The 19000-nt window shown below is 33.6% G+C and overlaps 3 protein-coding genes and 1 long non-coding RNA gene across 12 annotated transcripts; 3 read left to right on the top strand and 1 right to left on the bottom strand.

Annotated features, from left to right (window-relative positions):
• Positions 1-1208: 1208 nt before the first annotated feature.
• On the top strand, positions 1209-4967 carry LOC137834713 (uncharacterized). 5 transcript variants are annotated; one of them, XM_068642865.1, is made up of 3 exons: positions 1209-1294; positions 2620-2853; positions 4159-4967. In XM_068642865.1, the coding sequence occupies exons 2-3, from the start codon at positions 2743-2745 to the stop codon at positions 4609-4611; spliced, it is 564 nt and encodes a 187-aa protein (XP_068498966.1). In that variant the 5' UTR covers positions 1209-1294; positions 2620-2742; the 3' UTR covers positions 4612-4967. The 5 variants fall into 5 exon arrangements, with proteins under 5 accessions (XP_068498966.1, XP_068498967.1, XP_068498965.1 ...); XM_068642866.1 differs by having other exon boundaries at positions 1220-1294; positions 2615-2853; XM_068642864.1 differs by having other exon boundaries at positions 1237-1294; positions 2538-2853.
• LOC137834714 (uncharacterized) lies at positions 1359-6720 on the bottom strand. Its single transcript, XR_011084944.1, has 2 exons — positions 6613-6720; positions 1359-1458 (listed from the first exon to the last, which is right to left on the bottom strand). It is a non-coding gene; the product is annotated as an uncharacterized lncRNA (long non-coding RNA).
• Positions 6370-10890, top strand: LOC137834712 (uncharacterized). Of its 4 annotated transcripts, none has more exons than XM_068642860.1 (4): positions 6370-6524; positions 8866-9671; positions 9762-9878; positions 9962-10890. In XM_068642860.1, exons 2-4 carry the CDS (start codon positions 8925-8927, stop codon positions 10664-10666), a joined length of 1569 nt encoding a protein of 522 aa, XP_068498961.1. In that variant the 5' UTR covers positions 6370-6524; positions 8866-8924; the 3' UTR covers positions 10667-10890. The 4 variants fall into 4 exon arrangements, with proteins under 4 accessions (XP_068498961.1, XP_068498960.1, XP_068498964.1 ...); XM_068642859.1 differs by having other exon boundaries at positions 6381-6553; XM_068642861.1 differs by lacking the exon at positions 6370-6524 and adding an exon at positions 7426-7619.
• Positions 10891-13264: 2374 nt separating this feature from the next.
• Positions 13265-18798, top strand: LOC137834710 (TMV resistance protein N-like). 2 transcript variants are annotated; one of them, XM_068642857.1, is made up of 6 exons: positions 13265-13845; positions 14116-15217; positions 15518-15787; positions 15876-16679; positions 16752-17454; positions 17778-18798. In XM_068642857.1, exons 1-6 carry the CDS (start codon positions 13343-13345, stop codon positions 18677-18679), a joined length of 4284 nt encoding a protein of 1427 aa, XP_068498958.1. In that variant the 5' UTR covers positions 13265-13342; the 3' UTR covers positions 18680-18798. The 2 variants fall into 2 exon arrangements, with proteins under 2 accessions (XP_068498958.1, XP_068498959.1); XM_068642858.1 differs by having other exon boundaries at positions 13698-13826.
• Positions 18799-19000: the final 202 nt, after the last annotated feature.

The following is a 19000-nucleotide window of genomic DNA, read 5'->3' as shown; positions in this document are numbered from 1 at the left end:
TAATGGTAAAGAAAGAGAGGGATAGGAAGAAAATTGGGTGGAAATGAGATGGAAGAGAAAGTAGGTGGTGGATGGTTATAGTTTTTCTTGTATTATGAGTCACAACATTTTAAGCTTTGGTGTATCAGCTTGTGAGAGAAACCCCAACATTTTTAATAATAAATCCTTTGTATGGTATAAAACACTCTTATTTGCCTCTTTGTGGCATTCAGCTTATGAGGTTTTAAAAGGTGTTTTTGGTAAATGAAAACAGTTTGACAAATTTACTTTTCTAAGATGAGCTTTTTATAGTTCATTCTTTCATCCTTCTAAAGAGGATTTCTTGGTCTTCTAAATTGTCTTTTTTTCTTTCTTCTAATATAGTCATTTTTATCATTAGAAAAGCATAAAATAATGCCCTCCCCCAAAAATGGTATGTGATGACGAAAAATTGTAACATAACACGTTCCATTGAACATCTCATATTATTCGATGTGGGACTTGGGTAACACTTTTTTTACTCATCTCTCACTCTTGACAACGTTTTTTCTACTCATCTCTCACTCACGGCAACACAATACACTCTATAACAATGATGCTTCTCTTCTTCAAAGGAGGCCAACCTCTTCAAGTTTATCATCATAAGTTTCGATTCGTGCTCCATTCTCAGCCTTTGTCCTTTAATTTTGTGTTTGCTCATCGAAGCTCTACACAACTTTACTCATTGTGTATCTTCCCCTATCTTAAAACCCTAGATTCTGTTCTTATGTTGTATTCTCTCATTTACAATCTCTACATCTATGAGAATTTTGAACATTTTCCAAGTGTTTGAATAAAACTGTGATTTCTAATCTTGATATATAATTTGTTTTCTTGAAGTTTGCATAACACTATTGACTATATACTTGACTATGAGACAAAGGTGATCCAAGAAAAATAGAGACAAAGGTGATCCAAGAAAAATAAAGAGAATATTAAAAAAATGACAAAAAATTGAATATTTATTATATATTTTAAAATTTAAGTTATTAATTATGTATATAGTAATAGTTTTAAGATTGATCAATTACTAAAGGATAATAAATATTTTTAATTACTAAATCAATGTCTATAGAAAATAAATACTAATAAAGGTAAAATACACTTATTTACACTTTTTTAAATAATAAAATTTTTTAATTACTCGTTAAATCTTTTAGTTTAATTAAGTTGAAAGTATTCATAAAATAAGCATGAGGTACTTTTTTTTTTTTTTTTAATTTTCAAACAGAAGTACCGCACCACTCTCTGCTTGCGTTTTCATCCCTCTTTTCAGGTTCTCTCCTTCTACAACTACTTGTTATCGTTTGTAACTCCGTCCGTAGTTGCCTGTGGCGTGGTTTAGATGATTAATTGCTCTTTGAATTTGTTGGTTGAGGAACACATAGAACCTTAATTTAATGAATTTCAGTAGATTTTGGAGGTTCCAATTTTCAAAACCTGAAAATTTGCATATGTAGAAAATAGGTTTTTGAGATGCGGGAGACATTTTGGCATGTATTGCTTCTTGTCTGCCTTTTAGTATTTATGTGGATAAGTTACCTGCAGAGAATTTTGGATTTTTGTTTGTTTGAATATTTGAGTGGAATTAGGGTTTCGTTTTTGGATTGTTTGAATTAATTTATTTTCTACTTCAACCAATGGAACAGTATTGTTTGGCAGTGTGGCTTAGTGTTGAGGCTGTAGTGTCTCAAATAGAAGCCAGGATAGGAATGCTATTCTGTTTTTTTCTGAAAATGTGTTACCTATCTCTTTCATTTCCCACTTCTGCAACTTCTGTCCTTGCCTGGGGTTGTAGAAGAAGCAGCTGGCATGTCTCTGGGAGAAGAGAAGGTGGTTGGGTTCTGTGAGGTGGGTGCTGGGGTGGCTGAATGGGCAGTATTATATTGACGGGTTGATTATCAACTCAGTTGAGGGTATTAGATTAATTGGTCAAAATGGGTCACTGGTAAACTTGTTGATCCACATGGACTGCAAAGGTGACATTATGACCAAAATTATGAATATTTATTATCATTATTATCACATATTTATGAAATGTCATGGTTCAGTGTTAAGTAATTCCGTTGGCGATTTCAAAAGCATGGTTTCAATTCTTTTGGTGGGTAGTTTTGCATTTTCCTTAATTTTAAGCAAGCCATTTTCCCATTGAGTAGCATGAGTTTTCAGTAGAGTACTTGTCAGTTGTGGTTCTACCCTCTTAACAGCTAGTCTTTAAAGGGAGGGTCTCCAAGTGCCTATCAGGTGTTCCTGTGCACTTTGGAATTTAGTGACTGAAATGACTAGAAGGCTGGAGTTGAAAGGGGCAAAACCCATATGAGGGTCTATGCAAGCCCAAGTGACTCTTAAAAGTTTTTTTTTTTAATTTTTAACATATATCGTAACTTTTTTAAATAATTATATTATATATATATATATATTATTACTACTTTGGTAGCATAAGTTTGGTACTTTTTTATTTGTGAATAGTTTTTATCTTCCCAGGAATTTTAAGTTGAGAATGTTTGGTTTATTTTTAGAAAAATGACATTCCTGGGAACCTATGTTAGATAAAGACACAAATAACTCTAATATGGCCCAACCCACTACTTTGTAGTCCAGTCTTTGAAGCGGTATGGGGGAGCATTGAGAAACCGTGGAAACTCAAAACGACCTAAGAAGACACCAACACAATCCTGCACTCCATAGGCAGTTAAGAGGAGTTATTATAGGGTTCAGGGAAACATGTTGAAACAAGCAATTGGCAGAATTTGCAGAACCAGTGCTTATGCTTTTGAAGGAAACAGAGTTTTTCCTTGTATTCATGTGCCTTCGTGCTTTTTCCACAATGGACAGGTAAAGTCTCTTATGTCTCCTTTCAAAGCACGATTTAAATTATTTTTCTGTAGAATTTCCTTTTTGTCTGTTTAATAAATAGTAGAATTTGGTTTAATCTTGATACAAGTGTCCAACTTTGGGGGCAACCTTCATTGGTTTATAAATAAGAAGACATTATTGAATACCACATTTGGGGGAAACCAGTTAAATATATGTCGAAAACAAATGATAATGAAACACTTCATTTTCATGTTGTTTCAAGTAAATGAAATAATTCCTTTCAAAGGAAGAAGGAAATCCTGAAGCTTATAAAGTTGTAAGGGTTAAGTTTGCCTGGGATAATCAGATAATTGTTTTTAGCTTTTAAATATAGTTAGGAATGAGCCTAAGTTTAATAGAAGAAATAAAGTTTGGAAGGTATACTACAGGAGGAGTAAATTCAGTAATTTAGGTTTGTTACATAGTATAACAGATGATATTATTGTGTGATATTAAAGGGTTCTGGTTTTAAATTGTAGTGCATCAGTTAAAGATTGTGAGGGGCATTGGTTGATAGTTGGAAAAGGATTTATGTTACGCAGCGGTTAGTTAGAGATTATTAAGCACTTGTGTGAATTCATTGATCCCACATATACATGTACTGTATCAAATCAACCATAGTTGTAAACTCTATAGAGTTTACAATCCTAGATAGATTAACTTGCTATTAAATTCTTTTTTGAGTAAATTTGGGTAAACTCGTGTTAACAATTTTGAGATCAAATGTAATTTCTGTCTAACTTTTACCTCCACAACGACTAATTTACTACTAGGCTCAAATTATTTGAAGAAATCAATTCCTCTCTGAATTGTTTTCACATTAGGAACTGATGCTTTTATGAATTTATATATGATTTAGTCATCTATATTGTTTAATCTTATATAGTACTAATGTATTATGATACCGTATTACTGTGATTTGCTACTTTTCTTTTTTACAAAGTGAAAATATTGAATTATTTTAATATTATTTTTTATATTAGGTTGGGTAAACTTGTACGAGTCGAATCTACTTGATTGAGTTTACTAAAGCTATGTGAATTTTTGTAAACTCTCTGGTTTGACAACTTTAATATCAACTACCAAGCATTGTCTTGCAGTTCATTATGTAACTATGTCTTTCAACAGGACATGTAGCACTTTATGTGCAAAGTTACCATACCAAGTAGCTAGTGTGAATTCTATCCAATTGAAACATAAAGTTTAACAGGCCTGAAATGCCAATTTGAGGTGAATCATTTGTGAAGTATTAATACTCATTTTTAGTTCATTTCTTTTGTACAGACGCACATGGCACCTAGAAGCTTTTTTGGGGTTGAGGATTTCCTTGATGATGACAATAGCAGACCTTACACATACCAAAAAGGGAAGAAGTCAAAGAATCCACACAAGCACATATCTTTCAAACAAAGAACGATTGCCTACATGGAACCGTTTACCCTTGATGTGTTTATCTCAAAACGCTTTGTATCAGCTTCACTCACTCACAGAATGACAAGCAAACAGGTTGCAGTTGCTGGTACCAACTCCAAGGACATAAAAGCTGTTCTCAGGTCTCGTTCAGACATACCAGCATGCATATCCGTAGGTAAGATTTTATCTGAAAGAGCAAGAGAAGCTGATGTTTACACTGCTTCCTATACTCCAAGGGAAAGGGACAAGTTTGAAGGGAAAATCAGAGCTGTAGTTCAATCACTTATTGATAATGGGATTGATGTCAAGGTTTATCTGGACTGAGTTGAATCACTCAAGATTTTGTGGCTATCAGTTTGATATCAATTGGTGATTACTGGTTTGGTCTTGTGGCTAGTTAAGATTTATCAGTTACCATATACTCCTTCAATGGATAGGAAGATAGACAAATATGTTTTCATGTTGCTATATTTTTGGGCTAGTAATTTGGGAAAATTATAACTAAGAAATATCTTTCAAATCCATGCATGCAATTGGATAACTCCTGGTTCCACTGTCACTGCCTTGGAGGCTAAAGGGTTTGTATGCTGCACAACATTTGTCATATTTTATTTCTCTCTTTGCACTTGTTCAGCTGTGAACTAAATTGGGTCCTCACACTAATACAAGAATTTACTTCATCTTTGAACATATATTGACATATTCAATATATGCTGTTCAGTAGATATATAAATATTGATATTTATATAAAATATTTGTAGTTTTTAAAATTAACTAAAAAAAGTATAGAAAATGCATTTATATAAAATATATTCAATTAAATATTTTTTTCAAAGATCCAAAATTACAAGTAATAATCACTAATGTCACATGCATTAAATAACATTTATGAATTTATAATATAATTTTTTTGTGTGTGTTTTTGTTAACTTTATTTATTGCACAAAATATTATTAATTATATTTCAAAATTCAATTAAATTCAAATAACTTTTACCGTGTAATTTGTTTTCTTGAAGTTTGCATAACACTATTGACTGTGTACTTGATTATGAAAGCATATTGAGACCTCATTGTTACCATGAGAAAAAGGTGATTCAAGAAAAACAAAGAGAATATTAAAAAAAATGACAAAAAATTTGAATATTTATTATATGTTTCAAAAAATTGTTATATATTTTAAGATTCACCAATTACTAAAGGATAATAAATATTTTTAATTACTAAATCAATGTCTATATAAAATAAATACTAATAAACTCATTTGGGTAAAATACACTATATATTTTTTTAAATAATAATCAAACTTAATTACTCGTTAAATCTTAATTTCAAACAGAAGTACATTTCTTTTTATAGGAAAAATTTAAATGTTTAGGCTAAACATGCTATTTAAGAGATAATTTTGAAAAAAAAATTGTAAATTAATAAAAATGTTTACACCAACTAAAAATTATAAAATATTCTTTGTAATTTTTATCCAACAAATTATTGATCATAAAAATTAGTTTATTATATTTTTCTCTAAAATCTAACTCAACGAATAATTAAATCTAAATAATATAAACAATAACAATGTTTTTTACTAACATTATATATATATAAAAAAATAAACTCGATATATTTAAATAGTTAATAAGTATTATCCGTTCTAATATTTTAAATTGTATTTTCTAATATAAAAACGAATTAACTTATCTTCAAATCCCTTTGACTTAACACTAAAACATTTTTACTTAAATAAGTGGTGAACGGAATATAATAGCATTTTATTTACTTATAAAAAAATTATCTATTGATATTTTTAATTTTGATAGTTATTTGTGAGAAATCAAGTATAGATAAACAAAATAATTAATAATTTATTTATATTTTTAGTATAATAAATTTTTTCATCTAGTTTTCTTTTAAAGTTTTTTATTAATAGATATATACTGTGTATAACGTTTTGTTTAGTATATTAATTTTGGTTTAATCTTTATATTTTTTTATATGATAACATGATAATTGTTTATTGGAATCAGTATATTTAATTTGTCAACATAAAATTTTATATAAATAACTAAAATAAATATGGTGTTCTGGGTAACAAATAAGCATATTAATAATACCTGAATAAGAAAATTGAGTTAAATGTTTTAGGAGGATAGAATAGGGATTGGAAGAAAGAAACACAGGATTTTGGGTAGTTGAGAAAGTTTCAATCGCAGAATTGCAGGCACTTCCTTCTCTGCTTGGGTAACCCTTTCTTTCGATTGATCTCTCAGGTTTTCTCTCTAATTGCTCTTTGAATTTATTGGTGAAGGAATGAACCTTAATTTGAAACTTGTATATCTAGAACATAGGTTTTTGAGATGCGGGAGATATTTTGGCATGTATTGCTTAGTATTTATGTGGATAAGCTGTGCTAGCTGCTTTCTCTCGTGCTAATTTTGGGTTTTTGTTTGTTTAAATATTTGAGTGGAATTAGGGTTTCGTTTTTGGATTGTTTGAATTAAATCAGGGTTGTATTTGATTATGCTTTTGTATTCACTTTCTATGAAGCCTTTACTCGTTTTGTTGCGTGTCTTTTTTTTTTTTGTAATTGGAGTGGTACGAGGTACATTAGACAGTCTAGTGAATTGGTATTGGGAAGAGAATCTTCTGGCTACATGTTTCTTGGTAAATTTTTAATCTTATTGTGATTTTTTAAATTTAGTAATTTCTTCGCTACTTCAACCAAAGTATTGTTCACGCAGATAAACCCTTAACTATAACACCCCAGTCCCCACACAAGTATGATTCTTGTGGTTGGGTTTTGGAATGACTACTGTCTCAATGTCGTCTGATTATGGCACGTTTAGTTTAATTCAAAACCATGGTTAAGAATAGGGCCCTAGTGCCGCGGTGAGTTAGCAGCCCGTTGCCGAGGGCCTCCATGGCAGTGTGGCTTGGTGATGTGGCTGTAGTGTCTCAAATAGAAGCCAGGATAGGAATGCTATTCTGTTTTTTCTGAAAACGTGTTACCTATCTCTTTCATTTCCCACTTCTCTTACACATCTCTTCTGGCCTGTTCTGGTTGCATGTATATGTAAATCCTTGGTAGCATGCAGCTGCAGCTTTCCGGGCTCCCTGTTCTGCAACTTCTGTCCTTGCCTAGGGTTGTAGAAGAAGCAGCTGGCATGTCTCCCTTCTGGGAGAAGGGAAGGTGGTTGGGTTCTGTGAGGTGGTTGCTGGGGTGGCTGAATGGACAGTATTATATTGATGGGTTGATTATCAACTCAGTTGAGGGTATTAGATTAATTGGTCAAAATGGGTCACTGGTAAACTTGTTGATCCACATGGACTGCAAAGGTGACATTATGACTAAAATTATGAATATTTATTATTATTATTATCACATATTTATGAAATGTCATGGTTCAGTGTTAAGTAATTCTGTTGGCAATTACTAAAGCATGGTTTCAATTCTTTTAGTGGGTAGTTTTTCATTTTCCTTAATTTTAAGCAAGCCATTTTCTCATTGAGTAGTATGGGTTTTCGGTGGAGTACTTGTCAGTTTTGGTTCTACCCTCTTAACAGCTAGTCTTTATATATGTTTGTGTGTTTGCACGAGTGTTCAAATGTGATTTTATCTTTTATATACTCTTTTACATTCTGTACACAATTTATCTTCCTTTTTACTTTCTAATCTTATGTAAGATCTCAATTTTGACTACTTCTAGTTAACCTTTTCACATCTCAACTTGATTTCCGACTCTGTTATCTATGCTCTGTTCATTAGTAAAAACAAGTCTGAAACTCTTTTTCACACTGTGATGACTTCAAAATTCTCAGCCTCTATCTAGTCTCTTTTTTCCATTCAAACAAATTCCAACTCCTTTTCCTTTTTTTTTTACATCAATTTATTTATTAATTTATATGCCCTCATTCTCTTGCCAGTTATGTATTTCCTTCTTGTTTGTTAACTTTTGCACTTAGTGATTGTTTTTAACCAAATATGAAGTATAAATTATTCACCTTTCAACCTCTCCTCACTCCCAATGGCATGTGCTCTTAATGCTATCTGTTTTGAATGTGCATGTCTTGTGCTGCTCTATCACTGCACCATTTGGTACCAATTTCAAAAGAAAAGTGAGATCCACTGATTTTGTTTGATTTGGAATTATAAATTCGGAAAACACCATGTCACCCATTTTAATGCATGGGTACCATCTGTACAATCCTCCTTATATTTGCACCGCATTTTTAAAAGTCTGGTGTGACCCAACACTTTTTCTGTTTAAAACCTGTTTTTTTATATATGCACCAAGCTTTTTTTTTTACTTTTTGTTACTGTCTTTTCTAAAAATAATTATTTAAATAACTATATGATTGCATCATCAGTTTTTACTCAATAATGTTTTGATAGAATAAAAAATAAGTAAAAATCTAAAATCTAAAAATATAATAATATAATAATTTCAAAATTAAAAAATCAACCAAGAAATACTTTTTCTGATTTAAAAATATCTAGAGATTCTTTTGACACCTCCCTTTTTTCTTCTTCAATCTTAGCCTCTTAATTGATCTGCTGTTGCTTTTTGTTTACTGGTTTCAGGTTTCAGTAACATTTAACATTTTGAAATTTGTCTACTTCAGTACCAGTACCGGTGTAATATGGGACAAAACAGGAAAAATAAGAATAAAGAGGGGGCTTCTAATCCTCAATCATCAGAAAAGGGTAAGGAAACTAATCCTGCTGAAGGATCTAGTAAACCAGGGCAGAAAAACAAGAATACTCCACGATCATTGAAGGCTAAATCTAAAATTGATAAGAAAATCAAGGATGCTAAGTTAAAAGCCAAGATAAATAAAGGTTCTCAACAGATTGGGGAAAAGAGAAGGCTTAGAAAGAACAAAAAAGTAATGGACAATAGTGATGAACTGCCAAAAGACAAGAGTGAAGAGAATGGAAGGAATAACGAGAAGGCAGGTCAACATAGGAACGTCATTAATGAGAGAAGTCCTATTGAGAAGAGCCATCGGGCTGAAAATAATAAGATCATTAAGGTGGATAAGAGTGAACAGAAGCAGAAGAATACAGGGTCTGACCAAGGTGGTGGGAGTAGAATAAACAAAAATAATCATAGTGGTGCAGACAACACCAATTCCAGTGAAAAACAGAGACAAAAACCTGCTGGTTTCATCTTTATGTGTAGTGGGAAGACAAAGCCCGACTGTTTCCACTATCGCGTCATGGGTGTTTCAGCTATTAAGAAAGACATTGTTCTAAGTATCAAGCCTGGAACTAAGCTTTTTCTTTATGATTTTGATCTGAGGCTGTTGTATGGGATTTACAAAGCTTCATCTTCTGGTGGTATGAAACTCGAACCCCGAGCTTTTGGTGGTAGCTTTCCTGCTCAGGTTACTTGCTCTCATCTACTTTTCCTATCTAATTTGTCCCAATACTGTCTTTGTTTATTATGAGTCATGTGCTGATGGTGCAACCTTCAGGTGCGGTTCAATGTTGTTTCTGATTGTTTCCCATTACCAGAAAGCATTTTCAAGAAGGCGATCCAGGAAAATTACAATGATAAACACAAGTTTAAAACAGAACTTACTGCTCGACAAGTGAGAACCAAATATGCCTCTGGTGGGCTAGTTTCAGTTCCTTTTATTCTTCACCGTTGATATATTCAAATGTCACATTTCAGGTTAGGAAGCTCACTGAACTTTTCCGACCAGTCGATGTTCGTTCAGGCTTGCAGCCTGTTCGCTCACCTCCAAAAGCAACATTTCGTGATAGGGGATTATGGTCTCATTTGCGCAGGGAAGGTGATCCCCTAATTGAACGGCAAGAGGAAATTCCTCGTGATTTATTTCTTACTGAGAAGAGTTACCGAGCTTATGGTCTCCAAGGAGACAGAAGGAATGTGATACCACCCTCCCAAGTTAATCCTACACGGGATCCTTATGAGAGGGATTATGAAAGAGATCACCGTCATCATGTGGACCCTCTGTACAGTACAATTGCCCCTTCCCACAGAGAAAGTCTTCATGTAAATCATCGTCATTTGAATGAGAGTGAGCATCAGACCTATTTGCATGGTGGAATTTCTGAACATGCAGATGATCCTTATGACCCGTATCACTATGGTGCTTCACCAAGGGATCCTTATTTTCCACCTAGAGAGGAAATCTCTTCAGGCTCTTATTTGGCAGGGGGAAGAACCTTGATTCAAAGTGAGAGCTTGCAAAGGAGAGAGGCTGTTCAAGATAGGCTTTACTCAACATATTCTGCTGCTGATGCTTTGTCTGAATACAATCGGATGCAGCACTATCAGGACAGTTTGGAAGCTTCTGCTGTGCCAGTTTCATCCCGTTACTCTTTTGCTGGTCCTTCATATTCACTTCGCTAAATCAAACAAGCACTTCTGAAATCTTCCTTTATAATCTGTTACTTAGGGCTATCATCTATTATGGTGACTGACTCTATTTCATTAAAAAAGAACTGTATGAATCCTACATAATTTTTTTCTTAGGCAACCCTCTGAATTGGGAAAGTGTCATTTATTCACTGTGTTTGGGATTTGATGTGCAAAGTGGCATTGATCATTAATGACAATTTTCCTTGCAGACACCAGTTGCTTTGTAACTTTCACAATTTGTGACTTCTGGCTTATTGGCATGTGCTGCCTCGGCAGATAGGAAGATAAACAAGCAACATTTCAAATTATTTTTTAAAGTCAGGATGTTATGCTTTGCAAGCTTATAATTTCTGTAGGATATGTTTGGATACCCTGTATAATTTTCAGTATTTTTGTCTTGAAAAATGTATTATTTTGCCAATGTGTTCATGACCAGAACGGTTGACAGGTAAATGGAGATTAGGTTTTAAAGTTTTTAATCACACCGAATGATTGCATCTTCAGAAACACATTGCTTTTTAATGTTCTAAGATTGGTTTTAAATTTATGGAATTCACTTTTATATTATGAAAATTAAATTTTAAATTTCGAAATTGATGACTACAGGTAAAACATTTATGGGGTGCAGGAAGAAACATTTCAATAAAAGATACAAAAAAAAATTCTCTATTTCCTAACATTCAATAAAACAAAAAAAATAATATATGTTTGTATTACCTTTAAAGATATACGTGTTATATATATATATATATATATATATATATATATATATATATATATATAATTTTTATTTTTATTTTTATTTTATTTTTTTTATTTTGAAATGTTAATATTATGATGAAAATATGCAATTTTGTCTCTTGGAGGAGTTATGTTATTCATTACCATTATAACTTTTTTAATGATTAAAATACATTTTTTGCCACATCAACATGTTAACTTCTTCCTCACCATTGTACTTTTTAAAAGTTTTTATATATTCCTAATAACTCCATTTTATTTGTTATTAGTATCATAATAGGTCCAGGGACAGAATCCTTGTTAGGGGCCATTTTAATGTAACAAACACATTTATAAAATTTTATATAATCTACTTTTAAATGTCTATTATTTTATTAATTTTTTAAGATATTGATAGAAAGCATATTTAAATTGAAAGCGAATTAAATATATTTTTCAAAAACTTAAAATTACAAAATGTTTATCATCAGTTTCCCGTATCATAAAGAAAATATAATAAACATTAGAATTTATTCTTCTTCTTCTTCATAATAATAATAATAATTTTTATAGACATGTTTTACTAATTATGTTGTAAAAAATGAATTTTATTGCTCACTAACCAAAATATTTTTAAACTTTGTCACGAGAATAGTCACATACTGAAAATAAATATTAAAAAGTATTTAGTGCAACTCAGTATAAAGTTTATTTATCAAAACTTTACATTTTAACTTTACATAAAGTTTATTTATCTAACTAGCCACTGAGGTAGGAGATTCACATCTCAAATCCATGCACTTATCATCACTTATATGGTTGAGTGTCAATGAGCTGGAAGAAAAAAAAGACTGATGTGAAATATGAGATCAGAATTCGAAGACATTGTAGGCACATCACAAACTAGAGTGTTACGTAACTTGTGGATTTAATCAAGTTGGTCCATCTCAGACTCAATGAAGTTGAGCTTACCTCGAGTTGAGTCGAGTTGGTCTCACCTCGAATCAAGTCGAGTTGGATCAACCTTAGATTGAATCAAGTCAGGTTCATATCAGATCAATTAGAGTCTTCTCAAATTAAGTTTTGTCGAGTTAACTCAACATTGGATCAAGCCATATTGAGTCTACATTGGGTGTAGAGTTGGACCCACATCGATCCAAGTAGAGTTTTTCTCTCGCTAGGTCAAGTAGAGTTGGACTCACGTGGCCCAAGTAAAAGTTGTATCCCCATTAAGTCGAGTCGAGTCCTAGTTAAGTAAAGTCGAGTCTGATCCATGTTGAGCCGAATCAAGTCAGATCCATCTTAAACATAATGGAGTCGGACCACCTCAGACCTAACTAGGTTAGACTAGTCAGGCTGAGTTGGGTCGGATCCATGGTTGAGAAAATAAGGAGTAATGTTAGTATTATATCTTAATAACAACTCATTATTATTCTAAAGTTGTTACTTGATCCTCCAAAAGTTGTGTACGTGAACTTTCATTTGGTACCAGGGTTTTCATATAGATCTTATTCTCAAAGTCCAGCATTTCTACAAGGAAAAATTTACCATCTAGTAAGAACAATAATCACCATCATCACATGTGGCTGAAATTATTTTGACCCAAGTGAAGAACAAAATGTGGTTGTTTGGTAGAGACAATGATGGGTGGTATGACATCTTAGTCAACCCTCTCAATTCAAGTGGTTCAGTTTTAAAGTGAGATTATAAGTTTGACTTTGACTTCCACCACTTGAGAAATTATTTATGATAGTTTAGAACCATAAAATAATTTCTTCAACATACTTGCGTCTTCTATAAGCTAATTGTTAAAAAGCAATAGTATCTTTTGAGCACTAAAATCGTTGTTTTCAACTCTTAATTGAACTAGTTTTAATTTGTGGGGTCCTCCTTAACTTGAGCACAAGAATATGGTGCATATTTCTGTGGCCAGAAAGTTTGGTTCTAATGGCAATTATGTTGAGTGAAGGAGCTTCTTCATCTTCTGCTTTTGAACGTGGATGGACTTATGATGTGTTCTTGAGTTTCAGAGGTGAAGATACAAGGAGAAGCTTTACAGGCTTTCTATATCATGGTTTGCGCCAAAGTGGTATCAATGTTTTCATTGATGATGATAAGCTTAGGAGAGGGGAAGAGTTATCCCTTGCTCTTCTTGCAGCCATTGAAGAGTCTAGGATTGCTATCATTGTGTTCTCTCAAAACTATGCATCCTCCACATGGTGTCTTGATGAGCTTGCAAAGATCCTTGAGTGTTACAAAACAAGAGGCCAACTTGTGTGGCCAGTTTTCTTTCATGTGGACCCTTCTGAGGTGCGCCATCAGAGAGGAAGTTTTGGAACAGCAATGGCCAAGCATGAAGTCAGATTCAAGGGTAATGTGGAAAAGATGCAAAAGTGGAAGAGAGCATTGTTTGAAGCAGCCAATTTTTCAGGTTGGACCTTAGAAAATGGGTATGTAACTAATAGTACTAAGCATTTGTTTTATTCACCAGTTTTTCCTTTTTTTTCTCATTCATGTGTTTCTTCTAATTGCTTAAAAAATCAAGAATTGAATAATGCGTTTGATATACTAAATACTTCATTTTCATACAATAAAATCTTTCTATGTTTGTTTCTTTAAACTGTGTAATAAGAAAAGAGTACTCAATAGCATTTTCTTACCTTCATAGCTTTCAATTCCCTCACACATTGTGTTGGGGAACTTGTTACTTGTTTTGTCAGGTATGAATTTCAGCTTATCCAAGAGATCATTAAGGAGGCCTCTGAAAAGCTAAACCACACCATTTTGCACATTGCTGAATACCCAGTTGGAATAGAGACTCGCATATCAGAAGTGATGCCCCTTTTGCATATTGAACCAGGTGAAGATATTCGTGTCATTGGAATCCATGGACTTGGAGGCATAGGTAAGACAACAATTGCAGGGGCGATATACAACTTGATTGCTGACCAGTTTGAAGCTACAAGTTTCCTTGCTGACATAAGAGAAAGTTCAAATCAAAGACAAGGCTTAGTGCAACTTCAAGAATCACTTCTTTTTGATACAGTTGGGGACAAGAACATCAAGCTGGGAAGCATTTACAAAGGAATCCCTATTATCAAGAAAAGGCTTTGTTGCAAAAAAGTACTTTTGGTTATTGATGATGTTGACAAGTTGGAGCAGCTTCAAGCACTGGCAGGAGGACGCGATTGGTTTGGTTTTGGAAGTGTGATCATTATAACAACAAGGGATAAGCACTTGCTGGCTGCTCATCAGGTTGACAAAACCTATGAAGTAAAGAAACTAAACCATGGTGAAGCTTTTGAACTGTTCACTTGGAGTGCCTTCAAAAGGAAGGCACCTGATGCAGGCTATTTGGAGATTTGTAACCGTGTGGTTCTCTATGCTGAGGGGCTTCCATTGGCTTTGAAAGTAATGGGGTCTACTTTGTTTGGTAAAACAGTGGCAGAGTGGAAATCTGCTCTGGGAAAATATGAAAAGATTCCCAGCAGAGAGGTTCAGAATGTACTAAGAGTAACCTATGATAATCTAGAAGAGAATGAGAAGGAAATTTTCCTTGATGTAGCTTGCTTCTTCAAGGGGGAGACAGTGGAGTATGTAGAGAAGACACTGCAAGCTTGTGGTTTTTATCCAACATTTGGCATCAGTGTACTTATTGATAGATCTCTTGTTAGTATTGATGAATATAACAGATTGAGAATGCATGATCTGATACAAGACATGGGTAGGGAAATCGTTAGAGAAGTTTCACCAATAGAGCCTGGAAAAAGGAGTAGATTGTGGCATCATGAAGATGTTTTTGAAGTACTCACTGAAAATACTGTAAGAGCCATATGTGTGTTAGTTATTTTACATTGTTTCACAAGTTTATGAAGTGTAATAGGCATGCATTACCAGTAAAAAGGTTTTTACATTATGAATCAATCTAGAGTCATTTTTAGTGCAATTTTTTTTATAGCTATTATAACAGTTAACAAACTTACCCTGATATGATGGTTTGTGATTAGAAGATGGTGTAAGTTTGATAAAGTGATTGGTTAAACTTTAAAACATAATAACTGTCACATACTTGAATAAAAAAATCTCAAGCTTAATGTAGTTTTATGCATGTTTTGGTTAAAGGGGACTTATAGAATTCAAGGCATGATGGTGGACCTCCCTGATGACTATATGGTACACTTGAAAGATGATTCCTTCAAGAAGATGAAAAATCTTCAGATTCTTATAGTTAGAAATGGACACTTTTTTGGAAGCCCCCAACATCTTCCAAACAACTTAAGGTTGCTGGATTGGATGAAATATCCTTCATCTTTGCCATCTACTTTTCAACCAAAGAAACTTGTTGTGCTCAACTTGTCAGGAAGTCGTTTTACAATGCAAGAGCCATTCAAGGTAAGGTTTCATTTTGTCATGGTAGAATTTTCTTTGTTTCTTTCTTCACATAACTTGCAATTATGCTAAACTAGCATTTTCTTTGCAGTATTTGGATTCCTTGACTTCTATGGACTTGAGTTCCTGTGAATTGTTGACAAAACTACCTGAAATTTCAAGAGTCCCTAATTTGACAGAACTAAATCTTGACTATTGTACAAATTTAGAAGAACTTCATGAATCTGTTGGATTCCTTGAGAAACTTGTTGAGTTCAGGGCTTATGGATGCACTAAGCTTAAGGTTTTTCCAAGTGCCATCAGGTTGACATCATTGAGAAGTCTTATCCTTAATTGGTGCTCAAGCCTTCAAAATTTTCCTGCTATTTTGGGGAAAATGGATAACCTCATGTCCCTTTCTATAGAAGGCACTGGTATAAAAGAGTTGCCTCCTTCCATTGGAAACCTTTCTGGTCTTCAAGAATTTAGCATGACATCTTGCTTAAACCTCAAGGAACTTCCTCACAACTTTGATATGCTTCAAAGTCTTACAAACCTTGATATGGATGGCTGTCCACAACTTAGAAACTTTTTGACAAAGTTGACAAATATGGGAGAACCTACCCTTACCTTTGGTAACATTCAGTCACTGAATCTAGAAAACTGTGGCCTTGTAGATGAAGATCTTCCCATAATTTTCAATAGTTTCCCAAAATTAGCATCAGTAGTACTCTCAGAAAATAATTTTGTATCTCTTCCAAGCTGCATCCAAGAATGTCCTTGCTTGGAATTACTTCACTTGGACAACTGTAAGAAACTCCAAGAAATTCCAGCATTTCCTCCTAACATGCAATACATTAATGCAAGAAATTGCACATCATTGACTGCAGAGTCATCCAATTTATTATTGAACAAGGTTTGCATCTTCTTTCTTAAATCTCCCTGCTCTTTAGTCACCGACCATTTTTACTTGAACTTTCTTGTGTAGGAAACTTTTGAGGGATGGGAGTTACAGGTTATGGTGCCTGGAACAAGGGTTCCAGCATGGTTTGACCATGTCACCAAAGGAGAATATATGACATTTTGGGTGCGAGAAAAGTTTCCAGTTATTATCATATGCTTTGCTCTTGAGGTTGAGAGTGAGATGAAGAAGACTTTTAACTGTGAAATTCGATTTTATATAAATGGTGAGGAAGTTTATGAATTGGAAATTCCAAGAGGCTTTTCAGATATGGTGACAGATCATGTGTGGCTCTATGACTTGAGAACTCATTCATCCATCCACTGGCCTAGTCTTGATTTATATCTGATGGATGGCTGGAATCAGGTTGAGATTTCATGTGAGAAGATAAGTGGAGCATCAAATGTGAGTGTGAGTTGGTGTGGAGTTCATGTGTGTAAGCAAGAAGCTAACATGGAGGACATACTACTTACAGATCCTGATGCAGATTTAGATTCAGAGAGTGAAAAAAGCATCAGGTCAACACAAGATTCCCAATATTGCAGAAGAGTAGATGATAACTGCTACATTTTCAATAACTTGGAGGGTTGTGAGACACCTGATATAGCTGCATGCCACACTGGAACTGATCAGAACCAAGATAAGAATTTATTGCATGAAAAGACATTGAATGGTGTTACCAAAGATTCAATGTTATCATTGCCTCATGAAGATATTGGTGGTGTCAAGGGTAAGCCTGAGATCTACATGGATATGCATTATTTCCATGCAATAGTGTTCATGTTATTATCTTCAAATCATGTGTCCATTTACTTAGGTAGTTTGTTGATCCAGCTCCATTTTAATATTCTAACCAATTGACAAAGCATGCTATGGGTAATCTAAAATCAAATTTATAGTACAAAACAAACTTGTTGGTTTGTAGTAGACAGATTGCTTCAATTCAATATGCAATGTGGAATGATATGCCATGATTCCTTCAAAAACATGAATAAAAACTTCACTTCATTGCTTTATCTCAACAACTCCTTTAAATTTCTCTTGTTCTTGTAGCTTCTGGATCAAACATGCTAGTTTCTGATCATCTAGTGAAAGCTCAACCACAATCCCAAGTCACAAGCTTTACACAGACACCTCAAAACAGTAACAGATCCACCATGGTGCTGCCAACAACAGTTGAGTTCTTGGAAAATCAAACCAGCTTGTTGACTATAGATGATGGAGACATGGAGGCATTTTATGCTGTTCTGGATGATGAGATCTCTGTGGTGTCACTTAACAATGACTTCATAGTGGTTTCTGAATTGGCCAACAAAAGGCCAAGTGAAGAGACAAAGAAAGCATTGAAGACACTTCAAGACTGTGTCACCAAACAGTTTTCTGCTCTGTTGGGCCCTGATGAATACAGTACAATGAAAGATACCTTAGAGTACCTCACAAATTTACCAGCAGAAGATGGAATATCAGTGGAAATAAGATCATTGATAATACAAGTTTCAAGACAGTTCACTGATTGGAGTAGGGATTACACATGTGAGAGCAAGAAAATGGAGTCCACCACAGCAAAGTTGTTGAAAGCTGATGAACTAGAAAAGTGTCTTGAAGCTAACAAGATACACTTCAAGGAAGTGGTGTGCATGGAAAATGAGTTGTGCAATGAGTTGGCCTATTTGGAAGAAAGAAAGAGGGAGCTAGAAGAGCAAATAAATGGTGTTAAAGCTAACATCTCTGCTTCACAAGCAGCTAAGAACATGGCTACTCAAAGAAAGAGAGAAGTGTTTGGGGAAGCAAAGATTTTGAAAGCTCAAAGAGATGAGTTGAGGGAACAAGTGCCACACTTGAGAGATGAACATGAATTGGCCATGAAAATTCAGTCAAATATCAGAGATGAATGGTCAAAGCTTGGTGAAAAATTTAACTATGGATTAAGGCATGGAAAAATTGATGAATATTGATTAAGTCAAAGATGAGTGAACTAGTAATATACCAATGTATGCTTCCATACTTTCATACCATGAATTTACTACATTTGTGGACTTTCTGCTTATATAATATATTTTATTCCTTAATTTTACTTCATGTATACGTAAATCATCATTAGATCATAATTATATGTAGTATATATAGACTAAAGTGTAAATGATAATATATATATATATATATATAATGTATTTATTTGTATTTTAATAATAAACTTATAATAATTAATACAAACTACTTTCAATAAAGTTATTTTATTTTACTTAAATTTAATATTTCAAAGGGAGAGCATTAAT

Source organism: Phaseolus vulgaris, chromosome 5 (genome assembly GCF_000499845.2).
Source record: "Phaseolus vulgaris cultivar G19833 chromosome 5, P. vulgaris v2.0, whole genome shotgun sequence".
Classification (NCBI taxonomy): Eukaryota; Viridiplantae; Streptophyta; class Magnoliopsida; order Fabales; family Fabaceae; genus Phaseolus; species Phaseolus vulgaris.
The sequence above is the reverse complement of the archived record's forward strand: the minus strand, read 5'-3'. Positions and strand labels throughout refer to the sequence as shown.